Source organism: Syzygium oleosum, unplaced genomic scaffold (assembly GCF_021117445.2).
Source record: "Syzygium oleosum isolate NSW1041296 unplaced genomic scaffold, Sole_v2.1 Sole_v2.17, whole genome shotgun sequence".
Taxonomy (NCBI): domain Eukaryota; kingdom Viridiplantae; phylum Streptophyta; class Magnoliopsida; order Myrtales; family Myrtaceae; genus Syzygium; species Syzygium oleosum.
In genome coordinates, this window is record NW_026607501.1 from 7,906,335 (window position 1) to 7,927,216 (window position 20,882).

Below are 20,882 nucleotides of genomic sequence, written 5' to 3' on the forward strand. Positions count from 1 at the left end.
TTTGGGTTGGGATTTTGTTTTTAAAGAACATGAGCAATTTTGCTCAATTTTGTTAAATTGGGACAAACATTCTGATAGACAATGTCATTTAAAAGCAATTTTGCTGACTTTAACTTGCCGACGAGGCACATTGGACAGTTTATGTTAAATATTGTCACGCCGAATTTTCTAACCTCGCAAATTACCGATTAAAGTGATCGATTTTCTTTTTATCAAAGTAACACTCAAGTACACGAAAAAAAATTCATGGTGCTAAGTGAGCGCCACTCTCAGAAAATCCTTAGATCAATATTTATTTAGAGTATGATTGACGTAAAGGCCAACTGTTAAAACATTTATTATGGGCCAACTGATCCTTGACCCTGCGGAGGAGGAGGGGTCCTCCACGGGGTCGGCAGGGGAACAAACTGCGAGTGTGAGTCACTGGGATGCGGCGAGGGCAGAGATACGGTGGGACTCGCCCTCAGGCTCCGTGACTCCAGTGCTTTCCTCCATTTCTTCTTCCCAAAACCAGCATAGGAATCAAGACTAATGGCCCCCTTGAGTTTGAACCCACCACCTAATGCTTTTCTTGGGGATCCGGTCTTGCCTTCTTCGCTTCCACCTTGATTGCACGATGTAGAGAGAGCCTAGAGTGAGTCAATCAAGCTGGAGAAACAATCCTATCTTCATTATCTATACAAGGAAAACAAGACAGAGAGGAGAAAGAATCATGGTCAGATGAATCACCAGTGGCCGCTTCAGGAAGCTGTTGAGCAGGAAGCGAGGAGGCAATAGTTGGTGAAGGCAATAGATCCATTATGATGAGCAGATATGCCGCCACTACTATCACCACCCACTTTCGCCCAAAGCTCTTCTTCATCATCATCGTCGCTCCCGGACCAATCACACAACGACAGTGCCAACGAAGAGTAAAGTTCGGAAGTGAAAGGACTGGACGACTTGAATAGTCTTTTATAGCGAGATTCTGCAGCCCCGCACAAGAGATATAGTTTTGTGGGAATGCATGGCGTGGTCACAGTCGTTGACCTCTCGACTTTGCATCTACACGCAGACAGAATTATAATGTATTGAAGCCCATGTGAACTCTGGGAGGTTTCCTCGTACTTGCCCTCGAAACTACATTCTGTTTCTGGAGTCGACCAACCTTTCGTGGACTATGACTCTCCATCCCATCGTAGAATTCATCTCCCTCGTGATGACCGCCCAAGCTGAGTGCAAGTGTAGCTGTGAAGTCATCGCTATCTTGCCTAGATTGACGTGACCATGATCGTGAACGTACCTTATAATACAGCCTGCAGGCATCATCTGTAACGTTTAAGGAGACTCACGAGCGATAACTTCTTGAATGAACTGCCTACTCTTCTGAGTCTACCCCGAGAGAGATTCACTGAAACTCTTGAAAAAACAAAGGGCAAAGAAAATTGTGTGTGTGGCAGCCTGGCTGTGTCCCTATGAAGTCAACTCTTTCTCCAAATTGATGTTCAAAGGTTTGTTGCGAATGATGACTCCCAGACAAGCGTGCGAAAGATCATTTCGACTTTTGAGGACCGAACTCGGTGAAGGATCTGTGATCATGGCCATGTCAACTTGGATAACAACGAGCTTCGCCTGGTAATACATATTTTGGCCCATTCGAAAATAAACAAATTGTTGTAAAATATTGCGTTGCAAGAATATAATAGAGAGAATAGAGAGAGATTAAGTAGAGAAAGTAGATAAACACCAAAGATGGTAGAGAAAGTCAGAGGAGAAATTTTATTTTCACTGTATATTTTCCTCTTTCATTCTCTTCTTCTGTTCTGATTTCTTACACAATGACCAAAACTAAGCTCCTATTTATAAGAAAACAAGGATGCACATATCATTAATGTCAATGTATTGAATATATACATTGAATAGGGAGATGGGCATTCATACGTAGAATGTAGGTTACGAATGTGCCATAATAGGTACATTGAATATTCATTCATGTATGTAGGTTACGAATGTGCCATAATAGGTACATTGAATATAATGAATATTCATTTATGTATTTCATAACACTCCCCCTTGAATATTCATTGTATTCATGAATGTGCATTGAATGATACTGTCTCATTAAAAACCTTAAGCCGGAAAAACCCAGTGGGACAAAAACCGGACAAAAGGGAAAAAGAGTGCAATGCATAGTTCACAATATCTCCCCCTCAATTTGAGCTATATAGCCACTGCTGGGGCTAGTTAATCTTGCATCTTATGAACTCGCTGCATACCAATGCCATATACTAATTTCTCAAAAGTTGACGCTGGCAATGATTTGGTAAAAAGATCTACAAGATTATTTATGGATTGAATCTGCTTAACATCAATTTGTCGACTTTCTTGGAGTTCGTGAGTATAGAAAAATTTCGGCGAGATGCTTGGTCCTATCACCTTTGATATATCCTCCCCTAACTTGTGCAACACAAGCAGCATTATCTTCGTAAATTATAGTGGGAGAATTTGTAACCGATGTTAAGCAACAAGAATTGTGAATATGTGTTATAACGGATCTTAACCAAACACACTCTCTTCCAGCTTCATATAAAGCAATAATCTCAGAGTGGTTGGAAGATGTAGCTACTAGCGATTGTTTCGTAGAACACCAAAAAATGGCGGTGCCATTATAACAAAATAAATAACCAGTTTGAGAGCGAGCTTTATGTGGATCAGATCTCTATCCAGCATCAGAATATCCAACTAAACTAGAGGTAGTGGAATCCTTGGAATAATATAATCCCAAATCTATGGTTCCTCGGAGATAACGAAAAATATGTTTAATTCCATTCCAGTGTCTCCGAGTTGGCTCAGAACTAAAACGTGCCAATAAATTTACCGCAAAAGCGATGTCTGGTCTCGTACATTGTGCCAAGTACATCAAAGCCCCAATTGCATTGAGATATGATACTTCATGACCAAGTATCTCTTCATCAGATTCTCTAGGACGAAACTGATCCTTTTTGGGGATCTAGAGATCTTACAACCATAGGGGTGCTCAATGGGTGAGCCTTGTCCATGTTGAAGCGTTTAAGTAATCTTTCAATGTATGCTGATTGATGGACGATTATTCCATTTGCTTTATGCTCAAGCTCTAGACCAAGACAAAGTTTGGTTTTACCCAAATCTTTAACTTCAAATTCCTTTTTCAAATACTCAGCAGTTTTAGTTAACTCTTCTGGAGTTCCAATTAAATTTATATCGTCGACATAAACTGCTACAATAGCAAATCCGATTTCTGATTTCTTAATAAACACGCATGAGCAGATAGGATCATTCTTGTACCTTTCCTTAATTAGGTACTCACTTAGGCGTTGATATCACATGCGACCAGATTGCTTTAACCCGTACAAAGATCTTTGCAATTTTATTGAGAATAAGTTGCGGGGAGTGCATGCATCAGGCATTTTGAATCCCTCGAGAATTTTCATATAAATATCCGAGTCTAATGAGCCATATATATATGCCGTCACAACGTCCATAAGACGCATTTCCAATCTTTCAGAGAGTACCAGACTAATGAGAAAACGAAATGTAATCATATCCATCACAGGTGAATATGTCTCATCATAATCAATCCCAGGTCTTTGAGAGAATCCTTGGGCAACGAGTCGGGCTTTATACCTGTCAACCTCGTTTTTCTCATTTCGTTTCCGGACAAATACCCATTTATATCCAACGGGCTTTACATTATCGGGGATGCGAGTTATGGGTCCAAAAACCTCTCGTTTAGCTAGGGAAGCTAATTCAGCCTTAATTGCTTCCTCCCACTTAGACCAATCTTGCCTTTGACGGCATTCAATAATAGATTGCGGCTCACAATCATCATCCATAATTTTATGAACAACTGAGAATGCAAAAACATCATCAATGATGATTTCATTCCGATCTCAAATCTCATTACAATATATAATGGAATTCTTAGTATTTCTAGGGTTGGTGATCTTTTCATGGGTTTGTGCCTCTTCAGGGGCATTAAGCTCTTTAGGAGTAAGCACAACACCAGGCTCTTCTGGAGCGGATTCCTGATTCTTTCCCCTTCGTTTTCGAGGAACAGTGTCTTTTGATCCTATCGGTCTACCACGCTTCAAATGTGGGGGATTTTGATCCATTTTAGCTTGTCCTTCGAGAACAGCTATCCTAGCTGGAGCATTTGCAGCTGGAATATGAGACTTCGTTACCTTAGTAGCATCATTAAATGCGTCAGGAAGTCTATTGGCTATAGCCTGTAAATGGATTATGCGCTGCACCTCGTTTTCACACTCAGGAGTTTTTGGGTCTAATTGAGATAAATTTTTCTCATTCCAGGAGAAAACCTTAACCGGGTTTTTGCTTTGCAGCCATGTCAGTTTTAGGTGTCCCAATTGATGAAAACATAGTCTCATTGAAATGACAATCTGCAAATTTGGCAGTAAAAAGATCACCAGTAGTTGGTTCCAAGAACCTAATGATGGATGGTGAATTAAACCCAACATAAATGCCCAAACGGTGTTGGGGACCCATTTTCATTCTTTTTGGTGGTGCTACAGGCACCTGCACTGCACAACCAAAGGTGCGTAAATGTGAAATATCATGTTCATAACCAAGAACCATTTGAAGGGGAGATTGTAAGAGACTAGTAGTGGGGCGCAATCTTATTAGGGCTGCCGCATGCAAAACTGCATGACCCCATGCTGTATCGTTGAGATTCGTTCTCAATAATAGAGTGCGGGCAATGATTTGGATATGTTTAATCAATGATTCTGCCGATCCATTTTGAATATGAACATATGCGACCGGGTGCTCGACCTCGATTCTGAGTGAAGTACAATACGTATCAAAACTCTTTGATGTAAATTCACCAGCATTATCCATCCTTATGCTTTTAATTGGATAATCAGGGAATTGTGCCCGGAGCTTTATCATCTGCGCAAGTAAACGTGCAAAGGTGACATTGCGCGTAGATAATAGGCAAACATGGGACCATCTACAGGATGCGTCCACTAGTACCATAAAATATCGAAATGGTCCACTTGGTGGTTATATTGGTCCATAAATATCACCCTGAATTCTTTGCAGAAATAAAGGGGATTCAAGATCAACCTTTGTTATAGAAGGTTTGATAATGAGTTTTCCTTGTGAACAAGCTTCACAATTATAATCTTTGGACAACAATACTTTTGTATTCTTTAAAGGGTGCCCTTTTGTATTCTGGATTATTCTACGCATCATTGAAGCGCCAGGGTGACCAAGGCGATCATGCCATAATCCAAACTGATCAGGGTTTACCAATCTCCAGGATATGGTGGAGTAGGTTTCAACGGCCTTAATCATGACACAATACAAACCCATAGAAGAAGCTTCTAGCTTCTCATGGATGGTCTTCAGGCCCATCTTATAAGAGGTAATGCCAATATATTCTTTATTTTGTTCATAAATAGTCTCAACATAGTACCCATTACGGCGTACATCTTTGAAGCTAAGCAGATTCCTTTTTGATCTACTGCTTAGAAATGCATTCTCAATATGCAGGATGGCGCCTTTTGGTAAAACAATTGTGGCATTCCCGAAACCATCAATAATCGGAATAGGACCAGATATTGTATGGACATGTGTCTTACGCAATGTCATACTCGAGAAAAAGTGTCTACTACGAAATATGGTATGCGTTGATGCACTATCAAGCAAACAAACATCTTCCTTTTTCTCGGTGTTTTCCATTTGCATTAATGTTGACAACTTCAGGTGTCAAGTATCATAAAATTTTCATATTAGTTATAGGGTCAAATAAAATTTCAAAATAATAAATATTATATCAAGTTCATAAGCATTTCATTGCATAACCATATTAAAGAACAATAAAAGGTAATACATTTAAAGAAAAACAACTAGAAAAGAAATTATTAGAATCATAAAATTCGAAGTCTAAGATGTCATCCACCAGTCTGATGCTTCATCAAAGTAATCAGAGGTCCTCAAAGAAATCAGAGACATCCAGGGATGCATTTGCTACTTCAGGAGCAAGATGAGTCCCACCAACAGAGATATTGTTGGCCTCAACAGTGGTTATGGCAGTAGAATTAATTTCAATGGCGTGAGATTCACCACGTTTGCCCGTATTTTTTAAAGATGCCTGGCATAGATCAACAAAGTGTTTTGGCGTACGACAAGTACGTGACCAGTGCCCAGTCATGCCACAATGATGGCAAATACTTTCATTAGTCACCTTCTTTGGCTTCTTTTCTTTGTCATGATTCGGGCCAAAGTTAGATTTCCTAGGGCGGTTAAATTTTCTGCCACCCCTTCGAGGATTATATTCTTGCATGCGCTTGTAGCCCTTAAAATGGCCAGTAATTTTCTCAGAGTTAGCATGTGCTTCAGGCAATGCTTTTGAGCCAGCAGGTCTAAGATCATGATTTTTGAGCAGCAATTCATTAGTTTGCTCAGCAGTGAGGAGCACCGAAATTAATTCAGAGTATGTGGCAAATTGACGCTGCCGGTATTGCTGTTGCAATACAATATTCGAAGCATGGAAGGTAGAGAAAGTTTTCTCTAACAGTTCCGCATCAGTGAGCTTGATACCGCATAACTCAAGCCGAGAAACAATATCAAATAAAGCGGAGTTATAGTCAGACATTGATTTAAAATCTTGTAGTCTGAGATTTTGCCAGTCATATTGTGCTTGAGGAAGGATAACAGTCTTGGTATGATCATACCTATCCTTCAACCTCTTCCACAAGGTCTGAGGGTCTCGAACGGATAAATATTGAGTCTGCAGGCTCTCATGCAAATGACGACGAATAAAAATCAGTGCATTTGCTTTATCTTTTGCATTTGAGGTTCCGTCTTCTGTAATTGCGTTAGCAAGATCTTGCCCTTGGAGGTGCATTTCCATGTCAAGGCACCAGGATAGATAATTATTTCCACTCACTTCGAGGATGTGGAATTTGGGCTTTTCAATATTTGCCATAGTTCTTGCAAAACAAATGAATCCTTAAATTAATTAGAAAGATTTCCAAATATCCACCGCCACTTCAGGAGTAGAAGGATACTTTTAGGTTGGAAATTTGGCTTCAGGCCAAGAAAAAGAAAAAAAAGAAGAATTGATAGAAGAAGATGAAGTATAAGTTGATTAATAAAAAAAAGAGAATACTTACCTTGCAAAAATTATTTACTCAATTGGTAGATCTTCGTGCTGATAACGTGTTGTAAAATATTGTGTTGCAAGAATATAATAGAGAGAATACAGAGAGATTAAGTAGAGAAAGTAGATAAACACCAAAGATGGTAGAGAAAGTCAGAGGAGAAATTTTATTTTCACTGTATATTTTCCTCTTTCATTCTCTTCTTCTGTTCTGATTTCTTACACAATGACCAAAACTAAGCTCCTATTTATAAGAAAACAAGGATGCACATATCATTAATGTCAATGTATTGAATATATACATTGAATAGGGAGATGGGCATTCATACGTAGAATGTAGGTTACGAATGTGCCATAATAGGTACATTGAATATAATGAATATTCATTCATGTATTTCATAACACAAACGAGTCATTTCTATGGTATATATATATCAAGTTGGCATCATCTCTCTCTCTCTCTCTCTCTCTCTCTCTCTCTCTCTCTCATAGAGTATATGTAGCAACTCAGTATAAGGGTTAAAAGACTAAACATATGTCAGCGAGACCTCCCTTCAAAGAACTTGAAATTAGCGTTCAAGTTATTCCTCATGTGGCTAAAACGACGTCATTTCATTGTGGAAAACCGATACTCTCTTGCTTTGTCTTCTCCTTTACTCTCTCTCTCCACAACAAGGGCGATCCTCTCTCATCTTCAGCAAACCTCAGAACTTTCGCAACTCGATAGGTTTCCACAATAAAGCAAATTTTCAGCATGATTTGCTAGCAAATATCTTTATGAATTGATACAGGAGGCAATGGCCAACAAAAGGGAAGAAGGAAAGAAAGAAAACACATAGGTTTCATTGGCATCAGAGTCAAGAATGCGTAATAGGAAGTTCGTTTGCTTTACTAGGAAAACTTTGTGAGGGAAACTTCAGCACTACGGCTTTACCATGAAAACTTCGTCTCTTGCTCACTCTGCCATCGTATCTTTACTCTCCATTGCAAATTTTGGAAAGTAATTTTACCCCAATTTGAGGAATTGGGGTTGGGGTTTTTTTGAAGAACATAAGAAATTTTGCTCAAATGGGGCAATTGACATGATAGACGATATCATTTAGGAATAATTTTGCTGACTTCGCTTTGCCAGCGAGTCACATCAGACTGTTTACATTAAAATATTGTCAAGTCAGATTTTTCAATCATACAAATCGCCGATTAAAGTGATAATTTTTTTACCAAAGTGGCACTCAAGTAATTAAAAAAAAAGTTATGCTCTCTCACAAATCCTTGGATCAATACCATTTAGACTAAGATTGACCCACAGGCCCAACTGTTATACATCTATTATGGGCCAACTGGTCATCGGCTTCTCAAGGCCAATTCCATTACTTCTGGCAGTAATGGAACACAATATACATTAGAGAGATCAACAAGCGTTGATAATGACTTGGTATAGACATTTCATGGGCAAAGAAAGGAAAATGATACTAAGTTATTGATATGGATGTCCTTTTTTTTTTGGTCGAAATTGATATGGATGTCTAAGTTATTGGATAAAGAGGGGCCATAATGGCTTGGCTGCAGCCATAATTGCAAAGCGGCGATGGTAGAGACCCGATGGCACTTGCCCTTAGGCTCCGCGACTCCACTGTTTTCCTCTTCTTCTTCTTCCCTAAATCAACGTAGGAATCAAGAGTAATTGTCCCCTTGAGTTTGAACCCACCACGACCACCTAACGCTTTTCTTGGGGATCCCATCTTGCCTTCTTCGCTTCCACCTTGATTGCACAATTTAGAGAAAGCCTAAAGTGAGTTTATCCAGCTGGTGAATGATCCTATGTTTATTATCTGTTAAGGTGAACTTTCTCGCCGTAAGGAAAGAAGAAGAAGAAGAAGAATGGCGATATGTATTACCAGGGGCATCGGGAACATGTTGAGCAGGAAGCAAAGAGGCATGATGAGCATATACGCTACCACTGCTATCACCACCCACTTTCTCTGGACGCCCTTCTTCACCACATGATGAGTAGATACACTGCCACTGCTATCACCACCCACTTTCTCTGGACGCCCTTCTTCACCATCATCGCTTTCGGACCATGCAAAATCACAATGCAATCACACTATGCGTTAACACCTAAATTTTGACTAACCATTTAGTGATTAATTGCATAAAAAATTAGGAATTAAATTTTAACCCCTAAACAAAAATATCAAAATCGCATAGCATATAATTTAGGATCATATAGTTTAATTGCATTCAATATCGGACCGGCGGCAGTGAGTAAGTTGAAAATCCATTGCATAAATCAAGCTCGAGTACCGAGCAAAGCTCGTCTCGCTCAGAAGACGGGGGCCGAAAATCACAAGTCTAAAAGGCCTTGGTTGTCTTAATTTGAGCTTAAATCAGCCCATCAAGCTTAATTAGAGAAAAACCCAATTAATTCGGCCCATTTGGAATTAAATAAAAATTAAAAGATAAAAGCCTAAGCCTAAACCCATTAGGACTAGGAAGCCCGGCCAATTAACTTAGGGTTGCGATATAAATACGTGATTATACCCCTCAGTCAAAGGGAGCTCTGATAATTCCCGGAAGACAATTCCGAAGAGCACGAAATACACGTGAGGAAATAGCGAGACTAAAGAGCAAGAGTGAGAAAGCGCCGCCTCATCGCCAAGCTGCGTTGTGCCCGTGTCGCCTCACCGTCGCGCCCGCGCCGCCTGCTCATAGCCAGACCTGTGGCTGTGAGTAGCTTGCTGCCGCCGTTGCCCAACGACGATCCCTGCTGCTGCTCCTGCCATAAAACAGTGACCCAACTCAGCGCCTTCTCATCGACGACGAAGCCGCGAAGCTCCACACGATCTGCTGCCCCCGAGGCTGGGATCCTTTGATGCCATCGACGAAGTAGCTGAGCTACTGCCCTTGACGGTCCCGTGCCGCTGTAGCTGGACTCTTCTTTGTCGTCAAGTATCCAATCCAGCCCTGCACTAGTCAAGCCAACGAGTTTCCAGTCCAATCCCTACGTTCCTCCTGGTGTGCTTGTTTTGTTGTAACGTGCCCAAAATTCCACAAGCGTCCTTGAAGTTCCTTTGGCGTGTAGTCCGGCCATTAGTCCATGCAAGATACGAAGAGAGGGAGGGGCATAAAGAAGCAATAAAAGACAGAAGAAAAATATTGTTTTTTTTCTTTCTTGCAGGTTATCCACGTTCCACCACTCCTTTGCTTTGCTGACCACTAAAGTCAGGGAGTCCGATTCCAAGATACCCCCGTGAGCCCGGAGCCTAGCCGAGCCACTCCTGACCGCCGTCACGCCCGCCATCGCTGTCGCCGCCACCGTCGATCCGTCGGCCACCGTCCTGATCCGCGATTTCGATCTGCCGCAAATTCAAATTTGGAAAGAAATCCGCAAATCAGGTAAAAATCTCTATCCGGTATATTTTCAAAATATTTAAATTCTTAGTTTGAATATTCCGTGAATATTACGTGATTGACTAGATACCTTAGGATAATGCTTGCTTTGTCCGCAATGTTCTAAAATACTCAAAACTAGGAATTATTTCTAATTGGCAACATATCTGGACGACTATCCGACTTTATCCCTAAGGTACGATACGCGGCGATACGGAAAATCGTTATCTTATCCATAATTACTCGGATATGATAATAGATTTTATTCGCTTTCCAAACTCGAACAATCAGCTTTCCGTCGATATCTATAACCCTATAGATATGACTGTTAATTTGATTTCTTTTCCTAATTCAAATTTGATAAGAAATATCTTGCGGATTGCGTGGATTGTTTGAATGCGGTTGTTATTTTTGTTTGATTATTTTTTTTTAAATAAAGAAAATTAAAAAATATGTTAGTTAGGATTTAAATTAGAAGTTTTGCATGTTTAGGGAACCCTAAATGTATCTAGAAGATAGGATAATTATTTAATTTAAATTAGGGCTTGAGATAATTTATTTCCTAGTTTAAATTAGGTGTTATTCTAATCCTAATAGATTATTTAGGTTATTTTAAGATTCCGAATTTCTATGAAAATCCCAAAAAAAATGAGTTACTTGAGGATAGATTGCATTCTTAACTTGAGTAACTTTTAATTTCGAATTTTAATAAAAAATATTTTAAAAAAAGAAGTTGTTGAATTGCATGTTATTTTAGGCATTTTTTTATTCCGAATTTCAATGGAAAAATACAAAAAATAAATCATTTGTCCGTCATTAGAATTAGGTCACGTCGTCGCATGACATATAGTTCGCATGCTAGGTTGCATTAATCGCGTGTCATTTTTTGCACGTCATTGCATATAGGTTAGTTTGCATTTTAATAAAGCGCAAACCCTAAAAAACACCTCGAGTACCTTGTTTTGTTAATTAGAAATCATATTAGGAATGTCTGTGTGATTTTCTACTAACAATGCAGATGCTTGCGTTACATTAAGGTACGTCATTTTCCTAATCTTGCAATCTATTTATTGCTTTCTTGGTGTTAAATTGGTGGTTTGCGCACCCACATAAACACCTCACATGTTAGTGATTAAATAATAAAATGGATCCAGACTGCCTGCATAAATATTTTTTGAAAAGAAAAGGTACTGAAAGGGCGTTAGATTAGATCTAGCGTAATCAAGTCCTCGAGCTTAGAATCTCTTATTCGTAGGAATAAAACATATCTCCCTATGTTTTATTTAGGTTTCTAATCGACCTACCACAAATAGATTAGTGGCGACTCTAAGCATGAAAACTTTTGTATGTTAAAAACTTAAACTCTAAGTTGCAAATTGGTAGGGCTTGGGAGGGCCTGAGTTAGATTTAGTCTTAATAATCCATTAGCCTGAGAAATTTAGGTCGCGACACTATGAAATGAGCAAAAGGATCATAGGCAAAGTCCAAAAGTGAAAGGACCAGACGACTCGAATAAATAATGTAGCGAGATTCTTCAGCCTCACTAAGAGAAAAAGACCTTGCGGAATTCATGGTGTGATCCATCTCCCTCGTGAAGACCACACGAGTTGAGTGAATTGCTTGTAGAATGTGTTGAGTTTGTTTATAAGGTTAGACTCACGGGTCAAGTGCGGATATGAAATGAATATCAATATTTCAATGGACAGGTACCCTTTATTATAATGGGTCTGGAACATCAAGCGTTCCATCAAACCGAAGTTCATCGAAAATTCTGACAATTAACCCATTAAAAAATGGGCCATCAACTTTCATATAACCAAACTAAGCACAAATATTGCCGATTTGATCAAAATATAGTCCACAGGTCATCTGAAGTCAACTCTTTCTCCAACTTAATGTTCAAAAAGACGAGCGTGCAAAAAATCATTTTTACCTTTGATGACCGAACTTGGTGGATGATATGTGATGGTGGCCATCGACTTGGATGACGACAAGCTTCCCCGACTGATGAATCATAAATCAGACGTTTTCTTTGGCTCATTCGAACTAAAGAAATGAGCCATTTCTATAATGTGTGTATGTATGTGTGTATACATATGGAGCCTATCTAGGTAAATGGGTTCAAAGTTAGATTCATGTTTGAAGAATTTGAAATTAGTGTTCGCATAATGTTGAATTCATATTTGTTCTAAATACATATCGTGCCAATTTGGATTGCTACGTCGTGTCAAACCGGTTTTATACGTATTTGTTCTCGAGGCCAACCTCTTAATCATGGAAGTAGTGGAACACAATATACCTAAGAGAGATCAACAAGCATAGACATTTCATGGGCAAAGAACGGAAAATGATATGGTCGATATGGATGTCTTAAGTCATTGGATGAGGAGGCGGAACGACTTGGGTGCGGCCAAAATTGCAATGCGGCTAGGCTGTAGACACGATGGGGCTCGCCCTCAGGTTCCGCGACTCCACTGCTTTCCTCTTCTCGTTCTTCCCAAAATCAATGTAGGAATCAAGACTAATTGCCCCCTTGACTTTGAACCCCACCACCTAGTGCTTTCCTTGGAATTTGGCTGGAGGAAGATTCCTATGTTTGTTATATACTGAAGGCGAACTTTCTTGCCATAAGAGAAGAAGAAGAAGAAGAATGAAGAAGAGGAAGAAGAAGAAGTATGGCAGTATATGGCAGTATGTATTACCAGGGGCATCGGGAAGATGTTGAGCAGGAAGCAAAGAGGTATTCGTTGGGGATGGCACTAAATCCACCACAATGACCAAATATACTGCCACTGCCATCAACACCCACTTTCTCTCAACGCTCTTCTTCTTCATCATCGCTCTTGGACCATGCAAAATCGCAATGCAGTCACACCACGAGAGCGTCGACGATGAGCTTTGGCTATAGGCAAATTCCGAAAGTAAAAGGACTGGACGACTTGAATAAGATAAGATGGCGTGATTCTTCAGCCTCGCTGAGAAAGATGACTTTGTGGAATTCAGAGCAGGATCACTGTCGTTGTCCTCTCGACTCTGAGTCTACGCTGACACATAGCTACGCCGTGTTGTGGCCCATCCGAACCTTAGGAGGATTCCTCGTCCTTGCCCTCGAAATTCTAGTCGTCTCTGGATTCGAGCAACCATTCGTGGACTTTGATTTTCTGTATTCCACCATTGAGTTCATCTCCTTCGTGATGACCACGCAAGCTGATTGTCGTTGTAATTGTGAAAGTCTCATGATCGCAACAGTGATCATAACCCTGTAATTGTCATCACTTGTGGAATGTGTTGAAATTGTTTACAATGTTAAACTTCACGGGTCAAAGTGCAGATGATGCGTGCGAAACGAAGTGTGTGGGACATCAAGCGTCCCATCAAATCGAAGTTTGTCGAAAATTCGATAAGATATACGGATTGATATTTGTTCTACATACATACCGTGTCAATTTGGATTGCTATGTAGTGTCAAACAGGTTTTATATGTGTTATAGAGAGCTGTAACCATGAGGATTGGAACTTGCGACCTCAAAAATGAGGGATACAACATGACCATTCAACTCAAAAGAGTTTACTTAACATGAGGTATAAGTAACAGAATATAATAGCTCTTGCGCTTAATCATGAACCGGCCTAGAACCAACTAAGTCGGTTTTGTGTCGATTCCAAGATCACCCTCTTCAGTACATGGTTCCAATTATTTAGAACTAAGACTTACAGGATTGGTTCCAAGTTCCAGACTTGGAAACTATCACTTCTAGTAGAAGAGATTATATTGTTATGTCAGGAAATGGGATAGATTGTCCAAAAAAAAGTCATTTTACTGGGAATGACTACATTGACAAATTTTCAAAAAGGTTTAGCCTTTACTTCTGGAAGTAGCGGAACACAATATACCTTAGAGAGATCAACAAGCGTTGATAATGACTTGGCATAGACATTTCATGGGAAAAGAAAGGAAAATTACATGGTCGATATGGATTTCTAAGTTATTAGATGGGGACACCAGGAGGGGCCAGAACATCGTGGGAGTGTCGAATATTAGGATGCGGCGAGGGCGGAGACACGATGGGACTCTCCCTCAGGCTCCGCGATTCCACTGCTTTCTTCTTCTTCTTCTTCCCAAAATCAACATAGGAATCAAGACTAATTGCCCCTTTGAGTTTGAACCCACCACCTATTGCTTGTCTTGGCAATCCCGTCTTGCCTTCTTCGCTTCCACCTTGATTACACAATTTAGAGAAAACCTAGAGCGAGTCTGTCAAACTAGAGAAAGAATCATATGTTCATAATCTAATAAGGCAAACTTTCTCGCCACAAGAAGAAGAAGAAGAAGAAGAATGCTGATGATGATGATGATGGTGATATGTATTACCAGGGGCATCAGGAACATGTTGAGCTGGAAGCAAAGATGCATTCGTTGGTGAAGGCAATAGATCCACCATGATGAGCAGATATGCTGCCGCTGCTATCGCCAGCCACTTTCTCTCGACGCCGTTCTTCACCATCATTGCTCTCAGACCATGTGAAATTGCAGTGCAATCACACTACAAGAGCATCGACGATGACCAAAGGATCATAGGCGAAGTCCAAAAGTGAAAGGACTGGACGACTTGAATAAATAATGTAGCGAGATTCTTCAGCCTCAATAAAGAGAAAATGACTTTGTGGAATTTAGGGTGTCATCCCAGTCATTGGCTTTGATTTTCTACATTCCAACATTGAATTCATCTCCCCGTGATGACTACGCAAGTGGAGTGAATTGCTTGTGGAATTTGTTGAGATTGTTTTTAATGTTAGACTTGACCGGTCAAGTGCAAATGATACGTATGAAATAAATATCAATATTTCAATGGATTGGTACGCTTTATTACAATTTGTTTGGAATATTAAGCGCTCCATCAAATCGAAGTTCGTTGAAAATTCGGGCAATTAACCCATTGAATGGGCCATTGACTTTCGTATTACCAAACTAAGCACAAATGTTGTTGATTTGATCAAAATACAGTCCACGGGTCATCTGAAGTCAACTCTTTCTCCAACTTAATATTCAAACAGATAAGCGTGCAAAAAATCATATTTACTTTTGATGACCGAACTCGATGGATGATCTGTGATGGTGGACATCGACTTGGATGACGACAAGCTTCCCCGACTGATGAATCCTGTTAGAATACACGTGTGAGTTGTGTTAGAGAAGTTCAATATCAAAAAATTGGTGTGGTTTGAAGTAGTTAATATATCTTAGTTAGTTCATAACTCATTAGCAACTTTTAAGTAAAGGTGGGTCCAACTTGATATGTTAACGGGCTCGGACTTGGGCTCTCCCTTAGCGATCTGCCCGGGTGAAGTATCAAACTTATGTTACGCGCTCCCAACAAATATAAAATTGAACATTTTCTTGGCTCATTCAAACATAAAGAAATGAGTCATTTCTATAGTGTGCGTATGTATGTGTGTATATACACATAGAGCCTATCTAGTAACTAGGTAAATGGGTTCAAAGTTGGATTTATGTTTGAAGAATTTGAAATTAGCGTTCGCATAATGTTGGATTCATATTTGTTCTACATACATATTGTGCCATTTGGATTGCCACATAGTGTCGAACTAGCTTTATATGTATTATAGAGAGTTGTACCCAAGAGATTTGGAACTTGTGACCTCAAACGCGAGATATGCAACATGGCCACTCAACATTCAAGAGTTCACTTAACATGACATATAAGTAATAGTATATGATATCTCTAACCTAGTTTTTGCGCAAAAGCCGAAACCGACCGAGAACTGATTGAATCAATTCTATGTCGATTCCAAGAACGCCTTGTTCAGTACATGATTCCAATTTTTCAAAATCAAGACTTATGGGTTGGTTCCAATTTCTGGCCTTGAAACCAATCACCTCTAGTAGAGCATATTATATCATTATTTCATAAAATGTTGCCCCAAATGGGCCAAGATAAGCAGAACGGGCCCACTGACATGAACGGAGTTTAGGTTTCTAAATGAAAATTGAATGTGGAAGCTGGACCCCGTATGCAAACCAAGATGCAGGCCCACCCAAATTTGGGCCTATTATGTTTGATTTGGCCTTAAACCACCAACAACAATTGAACTATTGCTTCAGCTTTAAAACGGAATCACCTGAAGTAGGAAAAAGTATACGTTTACGCCATATGGCTATGGCAATGTAGTATAATCGACCATTCACCATAGTTCGCGTACTATAAATCTCATCTTACTTGGCACCATATGTGTCATGGTCTCACTTTTGATTGGTTTATTACACCATGTGTCATTACCCTTTTATGTGATTGCAAATTTAGTAACACGACAAATTTCTTGAATTTACCTTTTTTTTCTTAATTTATGAATACAACCGATTGAACACACCTCATTATTGGGAGAAACCCACTCAAAAGACGTAAAGTTAGGTTATGTAATAAAGTCTCACACAAAACCCAATAGTGTCTTAATTTTACTCTATTAGAAGTACAAAAAGATACAATTGTGTATAGAGAAATCACCCTTTGTTTTGGAGACACATGGCAGTAAACCCAAACATTTGGCTATTTCCTATTCCAAAAATTTTGATTTCGTCTCTTTATAACATGGTATTACATTTTCTAGAATTTCATTGGTTGGTCTTACCGTATCAAGGATGATGACAGTCGTATAGATCCGGCTATAGTATTATTAAATCAGTTATATTTAACTAAGGCTCCATTCGTTTTGCGGAAAATGTGATGTTTTTGGAAAATATTTTCCAAAGAAGCCATTTTTCAGGAAAATGAAAATGACTATTTTTCGATGTTCGGCTAAAACCAGAAATGAACTGAGAAATATTTTCTGTCATTCGGTATGGAATATGATTTTCCTTCTTGCACTCCTTTTAATAATTTTTATTTTATTTTTTAAAAAATAGAATTTTTAATTATTTTATTTTTAAATATTTTTTATATTTCTTTTCTTTTATTTTTTTCTCTTCTTTTTTTTTTCTTTTCTTTCTTCCTCTACCGGTTGCTGCCCACGGTGACGGCCGGCAACCGCCCACAGGTGATGCTTGGCCTCACTCGCCGTCAACTCGCGAGCTCGCCAGCTCTGGGGAATCAAGTCTCCATGGGACGAGATGAGGGACGAGACGAAGCGAGAGACAGCGGCAGAGGAGGAGTAGACGAAGTGCGAGGAAGAGGCGGAGGAGGAGAGGCTCTAGAGACGTGAAAACGATGGGGAAAAGGAGCAACTCTGGAGAAAGGAGGAGAGGACGTGTGAGAAAGAGGGGAAAACGACGCGAGGGCGAGAGGGCGAGATTGGAAAATGATTTCCTTCCGACATTTTCCATCGACCGAAAGATATTTTCCTTGACCACTTATTTTTTGCCCCCGAATACCGGATATTATGAAAAATGTTTTCTAGGAAAAAAAAATTGCAAAACAAATGGAGCTTTAAAGGAGGATGAAGTTATGAAAGGGGGCAGTCAATTCTGTTGTAAATGAATGAGCCTTGAACTTGAAGTGATGTTAATATATAGTACTAAAAAAAGACGAGCTTTTGAGAAAGACCAGACATAACTCGACATGGATTAGTGCTTGATTCCTCTACTTACTGAACTTGGTAGCAGCTAGCTTGGCACTTGATGTACAAGTTGTGTAAAACTGATAACAGCTAACCTAATGACACATTTTCAGTTCAATTTGCTGCTTGGATTCAAAATTCTTCCTTTTTCATTTATCAAAATTCTTGCGGGCTGGGTCTTCTGTTTTCTTTCGGCTCGTGAATGTTTGCTTTTGTAGATATACAGGTGAGCCTATAGATTGGATAAGCATCTCTCGAAGTCCTTGGATCAAAATCACTTGTATTAGGGCAAGATTGACTTAGAGGCGCACAGGTTATACATCCTTTATGGGATCAACAAGCATTGATAATGACTCGGCATTGACATTTCATTGGCAAAGGAAGGAAAATTACATGGTCGACATGGATGTCAGCTCATTGGATGAGGAGAGGAGGGGCATGAGACCACCAGGAGGTGCACTGATTGCGAAGCGGCGAGGGCCGAGACACGACAGAAGTCCCCCTCAGGCTACGCGACTCCACCACTTTCCTCTTCTTGTTCTTCCCGAAATCGACGTAGGAATGAAGACTAATTGCCCCTTTGAGTTTGAACCGACCACCTAATGCTTTTCTTGGGGATCCGGTCTTGCCTTCTTCACTTCCACCTTGATTACACATGATGGATTTTCTTTGTGAAGATGGGCCGCCCATGATGGGCTAACCCAGCCCATGAAAGAAAATAACTGCACTTGGCAGTTATTGTCTAGAAACAAAAAGTGAGAACACACGTAAGAATGTGTGTGTGGGTTGCATTTTTCATGATCAGAAAACTCATTCTCACAAAAGGACAAAGAAGAAGGAACTTTGTTCAACAATTCAAGGATTATTCTCTCTCTCGAGGCTGTGATAAGTGCATTTAATCTGTGGCAAAGAGGTATGTTCGTTTACGTGATATACTTCGAACGATCAGTAATTCAAGTATAGAATGGGCACGTTTTTCCGCAATTTTTGTATTATATTTAGGAATCTATTTCCGACATTGGTATCAGAGCAATGTGTTCTTGTTTCCTGATCGTTTAATATGCTTATAACACGGAGTATTGGCCGGAATTCGTGAAACGGGGCCGACGAACGCTTGGGTACGAAAAACCGATACCCGGCCGTACTGTTCGAGGTCGTTTCTCGATTTCCGTGCGTCAAAATTATTTTTTGAAAGTGTAAGGTCGTAGTGCTCGTCGAGACGAGCAAAACGACGGGCGGCACGCCGCCGGGGGAGGCCGGACGCGCCTCCACGCGCCGCCGCAAGAGGCGGCTACGCCGGCACGTGCGTTGCACGTGCGCAGCGGTTGCCGCGCACACGTGCAACGCACGCGCCCTACGTGTGCGTCTGGCGTGGCTGACGTCACGCTGATGTCAGCCACGCCGGTTGATTTGGACCCGGCCCGGAAGCCTGATCCGACCCGTGACCCGACCCATGTGACCCGTTGACTTGACCCGATCATCCGTTGACCGTTGACCGGCGTTGACCACCAAAAAAAAAAAAAAAGAAGTTGCGTGGAAGCTTGAATTGGAGCGTTTTTTCGGTGGCAATATGTGCATGTTGGAATGTCTATTGTGATGTTCAATGGATTATATGTTAATCCTTTATTGTTCTGCATTTGTTGCAGGAATAAAGGCATACCATTGACACACACCGATAGTCGTGAGGATGGATGAACAAATGAATACTCTTGTGAAGTCAAAAGCTGATTTAGCTGCCTATCAGTGGGATGGATGTCACATGGAAATGCACATTATGAAGGTTAACAAGATAATACGGGATATCATCTCGAATGGATACCATATGTTGGATTCAGAAAAGATTGATGCCCTAAGAACCACTCTTCCGTATCAGTGGAAAATGCTGATTGATGATTTGTGGAAGGGTCCGGAGATAATATTTTTTGAGGATGGTGGATGGGATGACGGGAGTGATCCATGGATTCCAGAATACAAACAGTTTGCTGTGGATTTTCTAAAGGAATTCATAAGGATTTGGGCGAAGAAGACGTCAACTCTTGGGATGAACTCATCCTGGCGCAAAATAAATGCGTCATGGGGAAAACCCAAGGGATTTCCGACGGTCTTTTCATGGCTACCCGATACGACCATCGATCTTTCAAAGGGTTTTGACAATGAAGTTTTTCTTAAGTCTTTTCCTAATTCTTAGGATAGTTAGGAATCGTTGACTTCTATGTTATTTTAGTTCGGTTTAAGATATCCTAGGTGGATATTTCTGTTCACGTTGATGTTCATGTTTCTTTTCTATGCTAGTTTCATTCCTAATGTAAATAGTACTTAGTGATTGAATGTTGATGGATATTTATTATTGTGAATAGTTTATGGTACTATTTTATTATGATATCTGTCTTATTAGAATAAGGTGGTTGAGTGGGAGTTCTAAAAGTTTTAGTAACTTTAAAGAACGTAATTTTACCTTAATGATTACATTAACGGTAATTTCACATTAGGATTTTTGATGATGATTGGGAACATAGTGAACTTTCGAATCTAAAGCCTATGTGAAATTATTCATTAATATAATCAGTTTGTGTAAAATTGATGCATAAATGAGTGGCATTAATAATTCGTGCGTATATATCTGAAATGTTCAGATACCGTGGCTTCAGCATCAAAGAATATAGATGCTGAACTGAACAAAGGAGAGAAGCTTAACGGTGATAATTATGAAATTTGGCATATGAAAATCCAATATGTGCTGGAAGAGCAAGAGGTTCTTGAAGCTCTTAACCAACTT

The 20,882-nt window shown here is 40.0% G+C and overlaps 3 protein-coding genes across 3 annotated transcripts; all 3 read right to left on the bottom strand.

The window, feature by feature from the left end:
- Positions 1-5,962: 5,962 nt before the first annotated feature.
- On the bottom strand, positions 5,963-6,967 carry LOC115678967 (uncharacterized). The gene has a single exon (XM_030602477.2). The coding sequence runs from the start codon at positions 6,965-6,967 to the stop codon at positions 5,963-5,965; it is 1,005 nt and encodes a 334-aa protein (XP_030458337.1).
- A 1,446-nt stretch (positions 6,968-8,413) lies between these two features.
- Positions 8,414-9,212, bottom strand: LOC115678968 (uncharacterized). The gene is made up of 3 exons (XM_030602479.2): positions 9,142-9,212; positions 9,040-9,104; positions 8,414-8,903 (listed from the first exon to the last, which is right to left on the bottom strand). Exons 1-3 carry the CDS (start codon positions 9,210-9,212, stop codon positions 8,668-8,670), a joined length of 372 nt encoding a protein of 123 aa, XP_030458339.2. The 3' UTR covers positions 8,414-8,667.
- Positions 9,213-14,288: 5,076 nt separating this feature from the next.
- On the bottom strand, positions 14,289-15,260 carry LOC115678782 (uncharacterized). Its single transcript, XM_030602216.2, has 2 exons — positions 14,907-15,260; positions 14,289-14,753 (listed from the first exon to the last, which is right to left on the bottom strand). Exons 1-2 carry the CDS (start codon positions 15,040-15,042, stop codon positions 14,524-14,526), a joined length of 366 nt encoding a protein of 121 aa, XP_030458076.1. The 5' UTR covers positions 15,043-15,260; the 3' UTR covers positions 14,289-14,523.
- Between the last annotated feature and the right edge of the window lie 5,622 nt (positions 15,261-20,882).

What these genes read in the sequence shown, in the direction of transcription:
- LOC115678967 (XM_030602477.2), bottom strand. Translation starts at nt 6,967, where the DNA reads ATGGCAAATATTGAAAAGCCCAAATTCCACATCCTCGAAGTGAGTGGA.
- LOC115678968 (XM_030602479.2), bottom strand. Translation starts at nt 9,212, where the DNA reads ATGATGGTGAAGAAGGGCGTCCAGAGAAAGTGGGTGGTGATAGCAGTG. An exon ending in GTGTATCTACTCATCATGTG is followed by an intron (nt 9,105 to 9,141) that starts GTGAAGAAGGGC and finishes GGGTGGTGATAG; the next exon opens with CAGTGGTAGCGTATATGCTC. An exon ending in ACATGTTCCCGATGCCCCTG is followed by an intron (nt 8,904 to 9,039) that starts GTAATACATATC and finishes TGTGCAATCAAG; the next exon opens with GTGGAAGCGAAGAAGGCAAG.
- LOC115678782 (XM_030602216.2), bottom strand. Translation starts at nt 15,042, where the DNA reads ATGATGGTGAAGAACGGCGTCGAGAGAAAGTGGCTGGCGATAGCAGCG. An exon ending in ACATGTTCCTGATGCCCCTG is followed by an intron (nt 14,754 to 14,906) that starts GTAATACATATC and finishes TGTGTAATCAAG; the next exon opens with GTGGAAGCGAAGAAGGCAAG.